Source organism: Calliphora vicina, chromosome 1 (assembly GCF_958450345.1).
Source record: "Calliphora vicina chromosome 1, idCalVici1.1, whole genome shotgun sequence".
NCBI classification, from domain to species: domain Eukaryota; kingdom Metazoa; phylum Arthropoda; class Insecta; order Diptera; family Calliphoridae; genus Calliphora; species Calliphora vicina.
Window position 1 is genome coordinate 66714229 of NC_088780.1, and position 19251 is coordinate 66733479.

The window sequence follows — 19251 nt, forward strand, 5'->3', positions numbered from 1 at the left end:
CGAATTCACTTATTTTTTATATATAGAGTTTGACAAACGGGCATACGGGCGAATATTTTTTATAAATGTAGTTTGACATTTGTGCGTGCTATTTCTATAATCAGCTGTGCTGCCGATGGCACCTTATTAAATGCACCTTGGTGCATGCTTTCCAATACACCATTGGTAAATAAAATAAGGGCAGTTCAGTGTCAGTTTACAAATAATGTTCTTGATTTAAACATTCCGGCCCCCTTGCGGTTACGCAAAACCACAAAAGGACGGCGTCGAAATTCCAAGATAAATAATTGAGAAAATTTCATTTATAAATAAATTCAAAGAGTTTTACAGCAAATTGGAATTATAAAAAAATACAATTTCAAAGATTGACATACAATTTTTAGAATGCAGATTTGTTTTGGTTTTTTTTATGACAACTAGATATTAGTTTAGATTTATAAGATACAATAAGATAAAAGAATAATTACAGTGTAGGCAAAGATAATAAATACAATTCATTTAGTTTTTTTTTTTTTATTTTAAGAAACAGCAAATGATTTAAAAATTTTATAATTTATAAAAAAAATAATTATCAAAATATTTTAAATTTGATTCAAATTTTATGTTTTTACGAAAATTCATTAGGTTTTTTATACCCTTCACCTCCGTGAGAAGGGTATATATAAGTTTGTCATTCCGTTTGTAATTTCTAAATTTTTCATTTCCGACCCTATAAAGTATATATATTCTGGATCCTTATAGATAGTGGAGTCGATTAAGCCATGCCCGTCTGTCTGTCCGTCTGTCTGTTGAAATCAATTTTCTGAAGACCCCAGATATGCTTTCGAGAAGTTTGCTATTTAAAATCAGCAAAATCGGTCCATAAATAACGGAGATATGAGCAAAAAACCGGGACAACCTCGATTTTTGACCTATTTTTGATCTATATCTGGATTACTAAGTCATTAATATAGACAATATGGATATCTAATGATAGATATTTCAAAGTCCATTGCAACGATGTTGATAAGGCTATAGTAAGTTAGACCTACAATGGGTCAAAATCGGGAAAAATATTTTTTAACCCGTTTTTTTTTTCATCTAAAAATTTTTTTTGTCATACATTTTTTTAAAAAAAAAAAATTTGGAAAAAAACATTAACAAACAATTTCAAAAAAAAAAATTTGAAAAACAATTAAAAAAATATTAAATTTTAAATATATAAATTTAAATATATATAATTGTTATGTATTTAGGATGGGCGAACTTTTCCGATTAGGATCCAGCCTAACACGGTGTCCTGGGCCATCGGTGAAATGAGTGTTGGTGGATGAATTTCCGATTTTATGATATGTGGGTAAACATCGGCACCGAGGATCAAGTTAATCTCTGACGAGTTATAGAATCTTGGATCCGCCAGATGTAGATTTTTGTATGGCTCAGCAATCGAAGCATCTAGCTCCATTGGTATTTGAAATTGTGGTAACTCTTTTGTTACTTATGCGTTTACAATGACCACAGGTCTATTGCAAAGTGTGGTTTAAAGGGGATTTTCCAAATGCGACTGGAACCTGTCCTTTCAATTGGCAAAGAACTCAGCAATTTCACTGTTTTCTATTGATGGATTTATAATACCACGTACATCACGCCATTCTCCACTGAGCTGGATTTTTACTATGACAGTGGGTCGTAAAATTGTTGACTGGAGTAGATTAGCTTCTGGGTTGGTAAGGATGTTTAGTGTAGGCCGAACTCGCTCATGAAAATGTAAAAGAGTATGATGTTTTTGGTGACATTTGTGACATCTTTCTGAGCTACAACATCTTGCCAGGACGTGACTATGTGCCAGACAATTTTGACAGTATTTATACTTCTTGACAATTTTGAGTTTCTCTGTAATATTCATGTTGTTAAATCGATAGCATGTGCGCAAGGGATGGTCTCTTTTACACAAACGGCAGTCTGGTTGTTGAGGTTGATATCTTCGTCTTTCTGTGATGGGAGATAAATTTCGTCTTTGACGGTGTAGTGGAGGCATAATGCTGTAAAGATAAGGGAGATATTAGTTTGATTCATCATTAGCAGCGGGTAGAAGTACTAATTTAACAATTGGCCTAACTATAGGACCAGTTGAAGTAATAATTTCTGCTACTCTGACTTTATTGTCGTGACCAGGGGAAATTGTTTGTATGCGACCAAGTCGCCATTCATTTGGGGGAAGATGATCTTTCTTGATTGCAACGAGATCACCAACAACGAAGTTTCTTTGGGGGTATTTCCACTTGATGCGTTTATGCAATTCCTTTAAATACTCTTCTTTCCATCTGCAAGCAAAATGATGGTGTAGTATATTTAATTTTTGCCATCTATTGTGGTCGAATAGAAAAGTCTGGTTCCGGGGGTGAGAGCAGAGGGGCACCAATAAGAAAATGGCCGGGTGTCAGAGCACTTATCTCAGTGGGGTTGTCACTCATTGGACTTAATGGCCTTGAATTGAGACAAGCTTCGATTCTTGTAAGCATCGTTGTGAATTGTTCAAAGGTAAAAGTTTGTGCATGGGTTATTTTCTTGAGGTGTGATTTAAAACTTTTCACACCTGCCTCCCAGAGTCCGCCCATATGAGGAGAACCAGGGGGATTAAAACGACATTCAATGTTTTGAAAGGCATTTTGAGACAGGATATTAGATCGTACTTGGGAGAAGAGATTTTCTTGTGTTTTATTAAATATGTTAGCTGCGCCTACAAAAGCTGTGCCATTATCAGAGTATAGAACTTGTGGGGTGCCTCTACGTGAGAAAAAACGGGAAAATGCCGCCAAAAAGACTTGGGTTGAAATTTCACTGGTGGCTTCCAAATGAATTGCTTTCGTAGCAAAGCAAACAAATACTAGTACATATCCTTTGGTTATTTTACACCCTCGACCAACATATGACTTTATATTAAATGGGCCAGCGAAATCTAGACCGGTGTTGGTGAAAGGTCGGGAAAGGAATGTGCGTTCAGGTGGAAGTGAAGCCATGAGTTGTTGACTTTGTTTTTTCTTATATAAAACACAAGTCTTGCAGTTATATATAATGGTTTTTACAAGATTTTTTAGCTTAGGTACCCAAAACTCTAAACGTACTAGACGTATTAGAAGCGAATTTTCTCCATGTATTGTGTATTTATGTAAAAGTTCTAAATATAATCGGGTAAAACGACCAGAGTAGGGGAGAATCATAGGGAATCGCTCATCATAAGATAGCATTTCACATCTCGAGAGTCTACCATTGATCCTCATTATGTTATCTGAATCGATAAACGGGTTAAATGTTAATAAAGGGCTTTTTTTGGGAATCTCTTGTCCATTAGAAAGCAGTGAATATTCTGGAAAGTAAAACTTTTGACAAGAAACCACTAATCGAAGTTTAACAAGTTTTATTTCCGTGTGTTGAATGGTGAGAGAGGGGTAATTAAATGTGGTTTTATAACGTGGGTGAGTAAAATGGTAAAATCGATATATGTAAGCGATTACACGCATTGCACGTGAGACATCAGAGAAGCGAGTTAATATATCATCAGCGTTTTGATTCAAATGAGTCTTTACGGGCCTAATTTCTTCGTGAGTGTCTATAATGGGCAATATTGACGGCCATTCGGAACTAGGGAGTTTAAGCTACATTGGTCCATGCCACCATAAATCGTTGCATATCAATTCGTTTGCAGTTAGCCCTCGTGATCCTAAGTCAGCTGGGTTGTCTTTAGAGGAAACATGACGCCATTTATCATTTCCAACTTTATCTACTATAGACGTGATTCTATTGGCGACAAAAGTGGTCCAATGCGAGGGGTGTTTTTGAAGCCATGATAACACAATAGTTGAATCTGTCCAGAGATGCATTTTGCATTTATCAAACTTAATTTGAGACAGAAATGATGCGATCAATTTGGCTAACAGTTCAGCGCCACATAGTTCCTTCCTGGGGAGAGTAACGAATTTAACCGGGGCAACTTTAGTTTTGGATAGGAGTAAATGAGTGGATATGTGACCGTTTTCACTTGTAGTTCGAAGATATAGGGTAGCAGCATAGGCTTTCTCAGAAGCTTCACAAAAGCCGTGAAGTTCTGCGGTATATGAGGGTTTATAATTAACAAATCGGGGTATTTTTATTATTCTTATGTTAGGGTAATCATTTAAAAACGAAAGCCAACTTCGCAAAGTTTCTGGCTTTGGGGAATCATCCCATTCGATTTGATCTTTCCAGATCTGTTGCATTATCATTTTCGCGACAATGATCTTTGGGGCTATCCATCCAGCGGGGTCAAATAACCGTGCAATATCAGACAAAACAGTTCGCTTGGTTATATTATTTCGGATTGGCTCGCATTCCAGCGGAGTCCTAACGTTTTGGTTGTAACTGTTTCTTTAAGCTTGTTTAGAGATGTACCTCATAACACCGACGACCCTGATCAACAAAAATAATTTATTTTGGTTTCTTTATGTACATAGCTACAGTTATTTTTTCTCTCATCTTAATGTACCCTTTGTACATTTGACTTATTGCTTCTAACATAATAACAAATAAAGAACAAACACAGTTCATTTTTTGACCGCGACCGTGCCACAGTCGATATAATCAAAGACAAAACCAATAAGTGAATTTTATAATAAACAAAAACAAAAAATATCAAAAATAAAAGTGAATTATTAAAATTAAAAATAATAAAGAACCGTGTTTTATTTAAGGGTTTGGCCTTAAACATTGTTCCTTCAAAACCGGATTAAAAAGTGTTAAAAAAAAAAAATATACAGACATACTACATACATATTGTACATTGTGACCCAAAATTGATTAACAAAATAAAAATTTAAATTAAATTTGGAATAAGAATTCTGTGACTCAAAATTTAAATAAAACAAAATTTCCTTTGGAATAAATATTGTGACTCAAAAACAGAAAATCAAAAAATTTAAAATATAGTTTTTGCCAAATTTCAAGATAGCCATAGACAAAAAAAATATAACGGCAAATACAAAAAAGAAAAAGTGCAGTGAACAATCAACTTCAGTCGTCGCAGTAGTCAGCATCCAGCCTCAGTCGCCGCAGCAGTCAATATCCAGCCTCAGTCGACAACGCAGCCGTAAAGACCACAGTCAACACACAAGTTCTTCATGACACATACAGCTTAGTCGAGGAGCAGTATCAGAAAACAAACAACAATAAATACTACAAAGACTCAAAGTAAGTACCAACAAGATAGTGCGGAGAAGAAAAATAAGACAAATAAAGGGCAAACACAAAATTTGAATCTCATCTTAACTGCAATTAATTGCAATTGTTTGGTGCTGTTTATACATGACCCTGTATGTTTTATTTTTCTGTTGCCGTTGATATTGTAATAGAGTGGCCATCTCATTATTTATTATAAAATATCTTGGGAAAAAAAAATATTTTTTGTTTCTCAAATTCTGGACTACATTGCCGCGACACAAATTATCACTAGCAGGATTTTTTTTACTGACTCGTACCCTATTGACCCTTTTTATTTTTCCAACCGTCAATTAAATAAAAAAATAAAATGTCTCTCACGCAATTCATCAACCGCACAAAAGACCTTCTTCATTTCGAATCATTGCATGCTGCAGCAAGTGCAGAAGACAACGTACATGCTTTAGAGGTTTTACGCGTGGAATTAGACACTTTATGGAGAAAAGTAAGGAGAGCATATGAGGAATGTATGGATGATGAGGACTTGCTAGATAAAGACAAAAAACCTGTAGACAAAGAAAAAATTAGAAAAAATTATTCTACTACAATGCAAGTTTATAAACGCTGCATAGGGTCAATTAATGCTGAAATTGGAGTTCTCAAAGAAACACCTCAAACAGTAGAACGAATTTCACAGGCACATAATCCAAATGAGGAAAACTGTTCTAATTCATTTATCAGGTTGCCACCCTGCGATATAGACACATTTTATGGGGATTATAGTTCATGGCCAACATTCCGAGACCTATTTACAGCCCTGTATATACAAAGTCCCAAGTTAAGTAAGGTTGAAAAACTTTTTCATTTGACCCAAAAAACGGGGGGTGAAGCCCGAGAAATCATTACTCATGTCCCTTTAACAAATGATGGTTTTGATTTAGCGTGGAAAAACCTTACAGACCGCTACGAAAATTTACGAATGCAGGTAAATGGGCAACTCAAGATTCTATTTGATCTCCCACAAGTTTCCGCTGATTCTGCTACATCAATTAAGAAACTTCAACGAACCATAAATATTTGTATTCAGTCTCTATGTATGTTAAACGTAAAAACACAAAGCTGGGACCCAATTCTGACATATTTATGTTCAACCAAGCTTCCTAGGAACTTTTTAGAAGAATTCGAAAACACTTTAAGTGACTCCGCTAAAATTCCCAGTTGGAAAGAATTTGATGATTTTCTGACCCATAAATTCAAAACATTAGAAGCTGTCGGTCATATTCAAACAGGCAATACAAAATCAAGCCAATCCAAGTCGGACACTCATAAAAATTCAAAGGAAAAACGTTTACACTCATTTCAAACTAATACCCCAAATCCTCAAAATGGGTCACAAAATAAACGACACTCCAAATTCAATAAGGCTAATCGAAATGATTCGAATTACAATTGTCAACATTGTAAACAGTCTCATCCGCTACGATTATGCCCCTCATTTCTATCAAAAAATGTTAACGATAGAATTCACTTAGTTAGAGTAACAAATTCGTGTTAAAATTGTCTTTCGGTCAAACACAGTGTCAAGGACTGTGCAAGTAAATACAGCTGTAGAGTGTGTAAACAACGACACAATACGTTGTTGCATAAGGGATCAGAAACTCAATCTACAAATGTGGGTCAGGAACCACTTTCAGTACAACCAAGTACATCCGCCGCACAGATACCCCATATACAGTCCACATCAAATTCAGGGATTCCTAACATAACATCCTTGACCCTACATGAAGCCAATCGATCCCCTCAGAATAAAATTGAGAAGGAAACTTTGCTCTTTACTGCAGTTGTACATATACAATCAAGAGGCCAGAGATTCGAGGCAAGAGCTATTATCGACCCTGGATCTCAGTCAACATTTATATCAGAAAAGTTGAAAACCCGTTTAAAACTACCTACTAAACCAAACTTAGTTCACGTTACTGGATTGAGTCAAACCGTCTCGGAAATTTCCACAAAAGCTTGCTTGTTTAACCTTTGTTCCCGAGTGGACCCTTGTTTTAAATTAGAAGTTTGGGCACCAGTTCTTAAGACCCTTCCTCCTAATTTACCACCGCAAACGTTAGACTCGAAGCACTTAAGCAAGGCTGCTACCCTCAAATTAGCAGACCCTCATTTCACTACAAGTCGCCCTATTGACTTATTAATCGGTCTCGATTTAGGCCCATCGATTTATTGCTTAGAAATTCCGATGAAATCTATTGGATCCCTTTTGGCACAAAATACAGTATTTGGCTGGATTGTGGGGGGATAAGTTGTACAAACGACTCAATCAATGTCTTCAATATCACTTTGTAATACGGCATCTACAGACCAAATCCTCACACGTTTTTGGGAGGTGGAGGATACCCCAAAAAACATTTTGAGGTCAGATGAGGATATCTATTGTGAAGATAATTTCAAATCGACAACAACCAGCCAAGAATCGGGAAGGTGTATTGTTACCCTGCCCTTTAAAATCGGAAACGAAATTGGTTCTTCTAGAAATATTGCTATGGCTCAATACCTACGTATGGAGAAAATGCTCAGCAACCGACCTGACATTAAGACGCAATATGATCAAACTATTCTAGAGTACCTTGAGTTGAGACAAATGCAGAAAGTCTCCCCCGTGGAAATTGACAAGTACCCGAATTATTACTTGCCGCACCACGCAGTAATAAAACCAGAACGGTTGACCACAAAACTTAGAGTGGTATTCAATGCCTCCAGTCCATCTTCAAACAAGAAGAGTTTAAACGACATACTATATCCAGGACCCATTCTTCAACAGGACTTAGTGCTCCTTATATTGAAGTGGAGATTTTATCGATTTGTATTTAACGCAGATATTACCAAAATGTATCGCCAAATACTTATCGACCCAACTCAAACCAGATATCAACGAATACTATTTCGTAAATCACCAAATGATCCTATAGAGGATTTTGAACTCCTTACAGTTACATTTGGAGTCAATTGTGCCCCTTTCTTGGCTATAAGAACACTTATGCAGCTAGCTGAGGATGTCAAATCAACTTACCCACTAGCATCAAAAATTCTTAAGACAAATATGTAAGTCGATGACGTTCTCGCCGGCGGACATAATTTAGACGATACTATCCGATCCAGAAAGGAATTATCAATTGCCCTAGAATCTGCTGGATTTAACCTGATGAAATGGACCTCCAATGACCCTCGAGTAATCCAAGATTTACCAAAGGAAACACTATTACCCCTAGATTGGTTAAACTTATCAGAAAACGCGGGAACCAAGACTCTTGGGATCAAATGGAATATTTCTTCAGACTCTTTCACATTCACACCCCCTGAAGTTGAACTCAAAAAGGCTTATACAAAACGCGAAGTATTATCTACTATTGCCAAATTCTTTGACCCTTGCGGATGGCTGTCACCAGTTATTATCGAAGCTAAGATAATAATGCAAACGATCTGGTTAGATAAAACAGAGTGGGACGACATTCTGAAGCCGCTCACATGCCTCAAATGGCAAAAGTTCGTCAAGAATTGCCCATCCATCAACACGCTAAAAATACCACGTTGGGTAAAATATATACCAACTTGTGACATTGAAATACATGGATTTAGCGACGCATCAGAAAAGGCTTATTCATCAGTGCTTTACATCCGCATCGAAATGGAAAACAAACCTGCGCAAACTTTTCTCTTAACTTCGAAGACTCGCGTTGCTCCTCTTAAAAAATTATCTTTGCCACTACTCGAGTTATGTGGATCAGTCTTATTAGCAAATTTAGCCTCAGGAATCTTACCTAATCTTCAAAACTACCAATTTAAATCTTTTTTCTGGACAGACTCAACAATAGTGTTAGCCTGGTTGAAAAAACCCCCAAACTGCTGGAATACATTTGTTGGAAATAGCGTTTCTGAAATTTTACAAAAGGTTGGTACTAAAAACTGGTATCATGTCGACTCCAAGGAAAACCCAGCTGACCTTGCTAGCCGAGGATGTTCCCCAGAAGACTTAAAATGCAACAATTTGTGGTGGTTTGGACCCTCGTGGCTAAAATTACCAAAACATCAATGGCCAGTTCAAAAATCTGCTAATGACACAAATTTAGAATCCAAAACTATCAAAGTGTTAATGACCTCAACATATGAAGACCCGCTAAATCGTTTCTCTTCATTATCACGAGCTTATCGAGTTATAGCCTATGTACTACGGTGGAGAAGAAACTCCGGCCCTAACAGAACTAACTTCAATATTTCAACACTAGAAATCTCAGCAGACGAGATTAAAGATGTGAAAGATCGCCTTATCGTATTGACACAAAAAAATCTATATCCAGAAGATTACAAAAAGTTACAACAGAAAGAAAAACTATCTCCAAAAAGCAGCCTCTTAACTCTTAATCCGTTCCTGGACCCCAAAGGAATTATGAGAGCTAATGGTAGACTTACTCTTTCGCCAGCTTTAACGTATAACGAACGTTATCCAATTATGCTTCCTTACGATTGTCAACTATCTCGACTCATCGCAGAATTTACCCATAAAATTACCTTACATGGAGGAAACCAACTCATTATTCGAAGCATAAGGACAGAATTTTGGATTTTTAAGTTAAAATCTCTAGCAAAAACCGTTGTTCGCAATTGCAAAATATGCATTTTATACAAACAGCATACCCAAGAACAAATTATGGCATCATTACCCCCAGAGCGCACGACTCTCTCCAGACCCTTCACAAATACTGGCGTAGATTATGCTGGACCCTTCAACATTCGAAACTTTACTGGACGAGCATGCCTTATTACAAAAGGTTACGTGTGCATATTCGTGTGTTTTGCCACTAAAGCGCTGCACCTAGAAGCAGCAAGTGACCTATCAACTCAGTCTTTTCTGGCGGCCTTTGCAAGATTCATAGGAAGGCGTGGATGTCCATCTACTATTTATTCCGACAATGGAACAAATTTCGTTGGTGCTGCAGAACTTTTGAAAAAGGAAAGACTCGAATTCGTCAAAACTCTTCAACAAAATATTATTCATCATTACAGTCATCAAAACGTCGATTGGAAATTCATTCCCCCTGGTAGCCCACATATGGGAGGGCTTTGGGAAGCCGGTGTAAAGTCCTTTAAGACTCATCTACGTAAAATGATTCCAAATATGAAATTCACATTTGAAGAGCTCTCCACAATTTTGACCCGAATCGAGTCCTGCTTAAACTCTAGACCTTCAAGTCCTGCTAGTGACGACCCAACTGACCTATCACCATTGACTCCAGCACACTTTCTTATTGGTACTTCTCTTATGACCCCACCTGAAAAAGACTTGCAGAATGAAAACTTGACTCTAACCAATCGCTGGAAACGCCTCAAAATCATTTATCATTCCTTTTGTCAGAGATGGAAAACAGAATATTTAAGAGAACTACATCGTCGATACAAATGGAAATATCAATCCGAAAATCTTAAGGTTGATGATCTAGTTGTCATCAAAGACAGTAACTTACCACCCAACGAATGGAAATTGGGTCGAATTACAAAAACATATTTCGGACATGACAAAAATACCAGAGTAGTTGATATTCGCACTGCAAATGGAATCATTACTAGACCCATAACAAAACTCGTAGTATTGTTTCACAACTAATCTAATAATTTTTTAAAAAAAAATATGTTTTTTTACATTTCCAGTCATGTCATCCAACAAAAATAGAAATCCAAATTGGCATTGGTCGTGCGGAATATGCAAAGATGATCACCCCTTAAAATCATGTCAACGTTTTTTGAAATCTGACCCGTACCAACGTTTTGAAACCATCATAAATAAGCATTATTGTCAAAATTGTTTGGCCAGATCACATCTTACTTCACAGTGTCTAAGCAAGCTCGTATGCCGTGAATGCAGTCGAAGACATCACACCCTTCTTCATGAGGCACCTCAACTCAAAGCAATCACAGAAACAAAACGACACTCATCTGCTGGTCCAACACGAAAGCAAAACTTTTCTTCACGCTCTTCAACGTCATCCTGTGATGATTCCAAAGATGTTCCAATTCAAGGAAGTACTAAAATTCAACATTCAACAAAATCTGCTGAATTAACGAAAAAACCTGATATGACGTCACCAAAAGTTAAACCAAAAGCTGTTGAGAACAATCAATTTGTTTGGACAAAGGTTTTTGTACCCACAGCCACCGTAAAAATTACCCATAACAAAATGGAAATTTGGTATCCAATCCGTGCTGTAATAAATCAGTCCCTTACAATCTCACGAATCTCAAGATCTTGCGTGCAAAAACTGATTCTACCAACCAAAAATATTCAGGGTTTTCAATTCGCCAAATTTCAAATCAAGACTCGTCATGAAAACTCTCGATGGACTCGTGAAATTAAAGCACTGATCACCCAGGACTTACCAAAAAGACCCTACTCTGGTCCAATGAAAAAAGACCCATCAACAGATTTTGGCGAAAACTTATTAGCTGATCTTGCACCTACATCGAACACTCCGATCGATCTTGAATTAGGTTCCGATCTATATCCTGCTATTCGACGCGATGCAGCCTTGGACTCAGCATTGGAACAAGTGATCGCAGTTAAAACAGCTTTAGGCTACGTATTTTCTGGACCCGCTGAAGAATTAGAACTTAATTAAATATTTCACCTTGTCATGGGGGGCGGAATGTTTAGAGATGTACCTCATAACACCGACGACCCTGATCAACAAAAATAATTTATTTTGGTTTCTTTATGTACATAGCTACAGTTATTTTTTCTCTCATCTTAATGTACCCTTTGTACATTTGACTTATTGCTTCTAACATAATAACAAGTAAAGAACAAACACAGTTCATTTTTTGACCGCGACCGTGACACAGTCGATATAATCAAAGACAAAACCAATAAGTGAATTTTATAATAAACAAAAACAAAAAATATCAAAAATAAAAGTGAATTATTAAAATTAAAAATAATAAAGAACCGTGTTTTATTTAAGGGTTTGGCCTTAAACAAAGCTCTTTGTATCAGACATAAGTAAATGTTCGGGTTCTAAGCCTTTTAGTAGGGATTTTTCATTCGAAATCCATTTACGGAGAGGGAATCCAGCAGAATTTAGGATTTTAATTAGGTTATCTCTTGATTTTAAGGCTACAGAAAGGTCATGTGATCCTGATAGTACGTCATCGACATACATATTCTCTTTGAGTATGGTAGAGATTTCGGGGTAATCATTATTACAACATTCTGCAAGTTCGAGAAGAGTTCTCAGGGCTAAATATGGAGCACAGTTAACTCCAAATGTTACGATCTGTAGCTCAAATTCTTGGAGTTCTTTTTCAGGCGAACGGCGGAATAAAATCCTTTGATATGGGGTGTGTTGTGGGTTAACAAGTATTTGCCTGTACATCTTCTCGATGTCGGCATTAAAAACGTATATAAACAATCGCCAACGGTTTATTAGGACAGTTAAATCTTGTTGTAAAACTGGTCCGGGGTATAGTACGTCATTTAGACTTAATCCAGACGAGGAGGGGTTAGAAGCATTGAATACAACACGTAGTTTAGTAGTTGTTGATTCGGGTTTGAGCACAGAGTGATGGGGTAAATAGTATGAAGAGTTAGAGAGTTTAAATAAATCCGGTTTCACGGGAATCATATGGTTCAAAAATGCATATTCTTCGAAATTTTCGCAGAAGATATCTTCATTAGATTGGGCTGGTTTTTCATAAACTTCTTCGAGTTTCCAGAATTTAGTGAGTTGAGTGTTTAAGTCGATATGATTCATATATGATGAAACGGAGTTTAGAAGAGGAGTAGGAGAGTGTAATTTTCCAGAGATTATCCATCCGAAAATGGTACGCTGAGCAACAAGTGATCTATTATAATCCCAACGGATACCATCTCTAAGGATTTTAGGGTAAACATCACAACCAATCAAAATCTCAACATTCGATGTTTTAGAAGAGTAGCTATCAGCTAAGGGTAAATCAGAAAACTTGGTACTCATAATAGAAGAGAGCTCGTAAAATGGTAAGTCTCCTGTTAGTTTATTGACAAGGAATGCATCAGTTGTGGTTTTAAAGAGTTTCTCTAGAGGTGAACTTATGGTAATAGTACAAATTCGAGTTGCAGTAGCAGATAGAGAACCGCTAAGTCCGGTTATATTAGTATGTGAAGTTTTTGTGGGGATTACCAAAGAAGATTGGAGTTTTTTTAGAAATACAGGTGGCTTCTGAGGCTGAATCGATAAGAGCTCTTACGGTACAACGCACATCACCTACACAAACATCAACTAATGCTGTACCAAGGATAACAGAGTTAAATGTTGTGGACTGTAGTTGTGTTGAATACGCTTGACGTGATCTTGCTGCAGCAGCAGCTGAAGTTGAGGGGTTATCAGCATGGTTGTTATCAGTTTGTGAGGGGTGTGTATCACGATTATTGTTCGATGAGTAATCATTAAAGGGTCTAGTATTAGCTTGTTGGGGTACAGGTTGATTCTCAGAACGGTGTAAGAGGGAGTGGTGTTTCTGTTTACAGAATGAACATCTGAACTGACTTTTACAAGTCCTATGATCATGGGAGGCTGCTAGACAGTTAGTACATCGCCTTTGTAACCAAAGAATAACGATCTTCAACTGACATTGATAAGAAAGTAGAACATAACCTTAAGGGATGAGGGTCTTGACAAAGTGGACACTTTAGAGGCTTATCTGGTTAGTTACTGTTCCCTAAATGTTGTTGCCATAAATGTAAGCTGATGTCAGGAAGACATTTTGCACAAATAAAAACAAAGATAACGTCCCAGTTTTTGGTATCTATCTGAAGCAGCGAAAGATTTTTAATACAATCGTTAATCGATTGTTGGAGTTGTTTGATACAGCGACCTGATTCTTTACTAATAGTGTTGTTTATTAAGTTAAATAGTGTCTTTAATTGAGAATTAACAAGAATACGGGAGTTTTCATAACGTTCGACGAGATTATTCCACGCCATATCGAATCCTTTATTCGTGAGTGGACAATTTTTAAAAATATCATGGTGTTCTCCCTCTGTCTTCTTTAGTAAATGAAATAACTTTTCAACTTGGGACAATCGGGGATTGTTAATATAAAGGACCGTGAACATATCACGGAATGATGGCCAAGAGACATAATCTCCATAAAAGGTTTGCGTATCACATGGGGGTAAAGATATGTTGGGGTTAGATTCAATTGAAATTGTAGGGGGTGTGACAGCAGGGACATTTTGAATCCTGAGGGAATCTAAAATCTCATTGGCCTTAGACAGAGCTCGAACATTTTTTTTTTTTTTTTCATCATTTATTTATTGTATCTTCATTATTTAATGAACTAACAATAAGTGGTTCAAATCTTATATCTAATATTATTATTTAATTAGTCCAGCCAGTGCCGGACCAAAAAATTTTGTGTTCATGGTTGTTTTGGTTAAATTGGCATTCTTCCTTCTAGATTAGGTCTGCTGTGTCCCTCCTTCTTAATCGAGTGTGGCCACGGTTATCTAATATGTTGCGGGCCAGCGGGTTTGGGTGAACTTCAAGTTTTTTTAAATATTTTTGTACGTTTTTCGAGATTTCAGTTTTTACAATGGGCACGTTTAGATCTTTGTGTATATTCGCGTTTTTGATATACCAGGGGGCAACTGTGATCATTCTTAGAAACTTGTTTTGGCGTCTTTGGATCTTTTCTACATTTGACGCTGAGGCCGTGCCCCATAACTGTATGCCATAACACCATATCGGTTTTATGATCATGTTATAAAGTAGAAGTTTACAATCTAAACTAAGCGTGGAGTTTCTGCCAATAAGCCAATTAATTTGAATTGATTTCAATTTCATTTGAGTCAACTTTGCATCTATATGACTTTTCCATGTAAGGCGACGATCGAGATGTATTCCGAGGTATTTCACTTCCGATTGTTGAATTATTGTTTGGTTATTGATATGAATAGGGGGGCATGATTCTCTACGCAATGTAAATGTAATGTGTGTACATTTTTGCTCGTTGACTTTAATTTTCCATTGTTTTAACCATTTTTCTAATTCAAATATGTGGTTTTGTAAGTGACGAAACGCTTCTTGAGGGTTTTCATGAATGCTTAGAATAGCAGTATCATCAGCAAATGTTGATGTATGAGTGCGATTGTTAGTTGGCATATCAGACGAATACATCAAATATAAAAAAGGTCCCAGGATACTGCCTTGGGGGACTCCAGCTTCAATGGGTTGTGCAGTACTTAAAAAGTTTCCCTCTTTAACCTTAAATGTTCGACCAGTTAAATAGCTTTCCAACAGCTTATGTGTGTTTGCCGGTAAATTTTGACTCAATTTGTATATTAATCCAGCATGCCATACCTTATCAAACGCTTGAGAGATGTCGATGAAGAGTGCAGAACAGTATTTCTTTTCCTCAAACGCTTTTCTCACCATATTTACAAGTCTATGGGTTTGTTCGATAGTACTGTGTTTTCTTCTAAATCCAAATTGATGATTCGGAATACAATTGTTTTCAGTTAACATCGGGTACAACTTGTTCATAAGTATCTTCTCAAATAGCTTTGATATATTAGACAATAGGCTGATGGGTCTGTATGATTCTACTTTTGTGTGATCTTTTCCCGGCTTGGGTATCATGATAACCAGTGAAACCTTCCATTCTGGAGGATAATATTCAAGTCGTAATATAGCATTAAAAATAAAAAGAATTATTTTTATTGCTATCCGGGGTAGCTCCATAAGCATCTTGTTGCTGATCTTATCCATACCAGTCGCTTTCTTGGGATTTAAATCAGCAATAGCATTTTCGATCTCTCGAATCTCAAAACGTAGGGGTACGGCTGCTGCAAAATAGGGTGCAACAGGTGGCAACTCAATTGCTTCGTTTGATGTGTTCGGTGTAAATACTTTTTTTAAATGATTAACAAACAGATTCCCTTTTTCAGTATCATTTCTTGCCCAACCACCACTTGAATTTCGCAAGGGGGACTTACATATAACGGGTCTTTTAAGATTTTTTGTTGCTCGCCATAATGAGTAATCCGATTGTGGGGTTGCGTCCAGGCTTTCTAAATATTTATTCAATGATTCCATTTTTCGAAATTCCAAGAGCTTTTTAAGTCTTTTTATACAATCTTTAAGCTTCGATTTTAGTTGGGGGGATCTGTGCAATTGCCACTCTCTTCGAAATCTTCTTTTTTCATTTAAGAGCCGTTCGACATCTGCAGAATTAATTCTATTATATCTGAATTTTCGGGGTGTTTGGGTAGCATGTTGAGCAGCCATTCTGAGATTTTTATCGAAATTGATAAGAGAGTGATCGATGTTTTCTGGTGTTCTTAGCGGTATGTTTTCCGAGCAATGTGTACTGAGGTATTTTTTATATTTGAGCCAATTTATTCTTGTGCCTGCCATCGCTAAATTACCAGTCGGGGATACAATTTCTAGGGGGTTCAATAAAGTAATAATAGTGGGTGAGTGATCTGAAGATAGTTCCAGCGAGGATTCAATTTGAATCATTTCTCTAGGGATATTTTTCATCACGCTAAAATCAATAACATCCGGTATTTTTCGTGGGTCAGTAGGCCAGTAAGTAGGTTGGCCGCTCGAAAGCACATGCAAACCCATTTTAGAAATTGAGTCGAACAAAACACGACCTTTAGGGGTAATCAGTCGTGATCCCCAGAATGTGTGCTTAGCATTATAATCGCCAGCAGCCAGGAAACGGGGGCCTAGTGATTTAAAAAATCTATTATATTGACTTTCTGTAATTGAGAATCTTGGGGGTGAGTATATCGATGAAATCACTAAGTTTCGATGAAAATCTTCAAGACAGATTGTAGTAGCTTGAAGATAATCTTCGCAAAAATCACACATTAAGTAGTGTTTTATTCGAGCTTTTATTAAAATTGCCGAGCCTCCGCATGCTCTACCTCTGGGATCTTTGGTGTCATATATTACATATCCATTTATTCGAAAGGAACTTCTGGACGTCAAATGAGTTTCAGAAACCAGCATTACATCAATTTGTTGGTTTCTTAAAAAATATTCGAGTTCGTTTTTGTGTTGGCGTATGCCGTTTGCATTCCAAAAACATATTCTTAGGCAGTTCATGGTCTGTTAAGCACAGCTTGCAATAACATTGATTGCATCTTAAGCATTTCTTGCATCATGTTACTCATTGAGTTTGTAAAGTTATTTACCGATTGCACAAGAGTTTCTATTGTAGATTCTAGTCGGGTAAAATTGAAAATTGGCGTTTGCTCTCTTACCTCTGGGTTCATATTTTCGTTTTGGGGTTGACGGACTTGCGGCTGAGTTTGGTTGTTTCTAAGTACATTTGCATATGTTACTTTATTGTCATATGTCTGTTGCAACGGGGGGTAGTTCAAATTGATGTTATTTAATGGCTGAGCGGGGAAAATCTTTGGTTTCTGGCTTTGTGATTTTTTAACAATTGAGTAGACAGGACAACCCCTGTAGTTTGCTGTGTGGTTACCTCCGCAATTGCTGCATTTTTTTATTTTAGGATCATCTTTAGATTTGTTACATTGGGATGTGTTATGCAACTCCCCGCAAATGACACATACTGGTGGCAATTTGCAATATGCCTTGGTGTGTCCATATTCTTGGCAATTCATACATTGAACGGGGCCAAATCGTTTGTGTGGTTCTTCTACCGTAATTTTACGATGCAATAAGTACTTCAAGTTATATATGGGATGTGTTTCATTTTTTTTCAGGTTTATGTCACCGGGTTCAAGTTCAACACGGAAGAGTGGTTGGGGTATTTTTTTCGCGATTTCTAATATTTATCACATTTTTTGTCTTATAGCCTTTATCTTCTAAGCTTTGCTTTATTTCGAGTGGTTCAACATTACAGTCAATACCCTTTATTACAACTTGTAGACCCTTGCTTCCTTTCAGCTGATAAGTGTAAAAACTTTTCTTTTGAGTTTCAAAATATGTTACAACCTTTCTATAATCGTTTTCACTATTGACCTGTATTTTAGTTTCATGAATCGTGCCTTTCTTGATTGGGATTACGTAAAAAGAGTTCTCTCCTATTAATGAGATCAGGCTCTGAACCAGTGGATTCGAATTATTTTCTCTCAAGTAAATGGGGGGTGGTTTTGTAGAATGGATTTTATTTACTGGTTCATTAGTTTCACATTCCAGAATAGAAAAACGATTTTCATTGTTTAGTCTATGAGGTTCACTATCCTTATATAATTTGGCCAAGGGTGCCGCTTTCGAGGACTTGGGACTTCGTGCCCGTTTTAAAACTGTAATATACCGGTCCATTCCAACCTGTATTTGGGATTTATTTTCATTATTTAATGGTTGACTAATCTTGGGTACAGCGCCGCTTAATGGGTTAATTTTATTTGTAGTTAGTGTGGTGGAATTCGTATCTGAAGCTGATATAGCTAGCATACTTTCAGGCATAGATAAAATATTTTTATTTTCTGATTGAGTTGAATTTTCTTTTGTTTGACAATCATTAGTTGTTGTCAATGCGGGGGAACAAGAACGAGCGCGGTTAACAGGTTTGGCTGTTAAAAACAAGTTGTCATCTATTCTTCTGTTTGTTTTGTTTATATTTTTTTCGTCTACATTAACTGTAACGTATGCATTTCTGCCGTTTACACTTAACCTTCGCTCACTGTTTTCGTTGAAGAGACTCATTTAAGAGTATTTGTAATTACTTTCGTTAACACTCTTGATCTTTATTTAATAGTCAATGCACAAAAAAGGTTCAAAAAAAGAAAAAAAAATATAAAGAATTTTTTTTTTACTTATTTGTCTTTTAGTTGTTGTTTTGATTTTTTTATTTAATAATATTATTAAAAAAAAGCGTCCTTTCGCGTAAATAATAAACAGGTGATATTTATATTTATTTTCCGATAGATACATTAAAATAAAGAGTTAACTCGGAGTAAAAATAAACACGTCCGAACTGAACTAGAACTGAACTGTTCTAGCTCGAACATGGGAATCAAAAGTTTTAAAGAATCTTTCTTTCAGGGTTCCGACATCAATATTT

At 36.6% G+C, this 19251-nt stretch overlaps 3 protein-coding genes across 3 annotated transcripts; 2 read left to right on the forward strand and 1 right to left on the reverse strand.

Moving 5' to 3' along the window:
* Nucleotides 1-2345: 2345 nt before the first annotated feature.
* LOC135949373 (uncharacterized) lies at nt 2346-2999 on the reverse strand. The gene has a single exon (XM_065498920.1). It carries the CDS (start codon nt 2997-2999, stop codon nt 2346-2348), a length of 654 nt encoding a protein of 217 aa, XP_065354992.1.
* Nucleotides 3000-4873: 1874 nt separating this feature from the next.
* Nucleotides 4874-12085, forward strand: LOC135949285 (uncharacterized). Its single transcript, XM_065498798.1, has 2 exons — nt 4874-5202; nt 10879-12085. The coding sequence occupies exon 2, from the start codon at nt 10881-10883 to the stop codon at nt 11841-11843; it is 963 nt and encodes a 320-aa protein (XP_065354870.1). The 5' UTR covers nt 4874-5202; nt 10879-10880; the 3' UTR covers nt 11844-12085.
* Nucleotides 9881-10834, forward strand: LOC135949382 (uncharacterized). Its single transcript, XM_065498932.1, has one exon. It carries the CDS (start codon nt 9881-9883, stop codon nt 10832-10834), a length of 954 nt encoding a protein of 317 aa, XP_065355004.1.
* Nucleotides 12086-19251: the final 7166 nt, after the last annotated feature.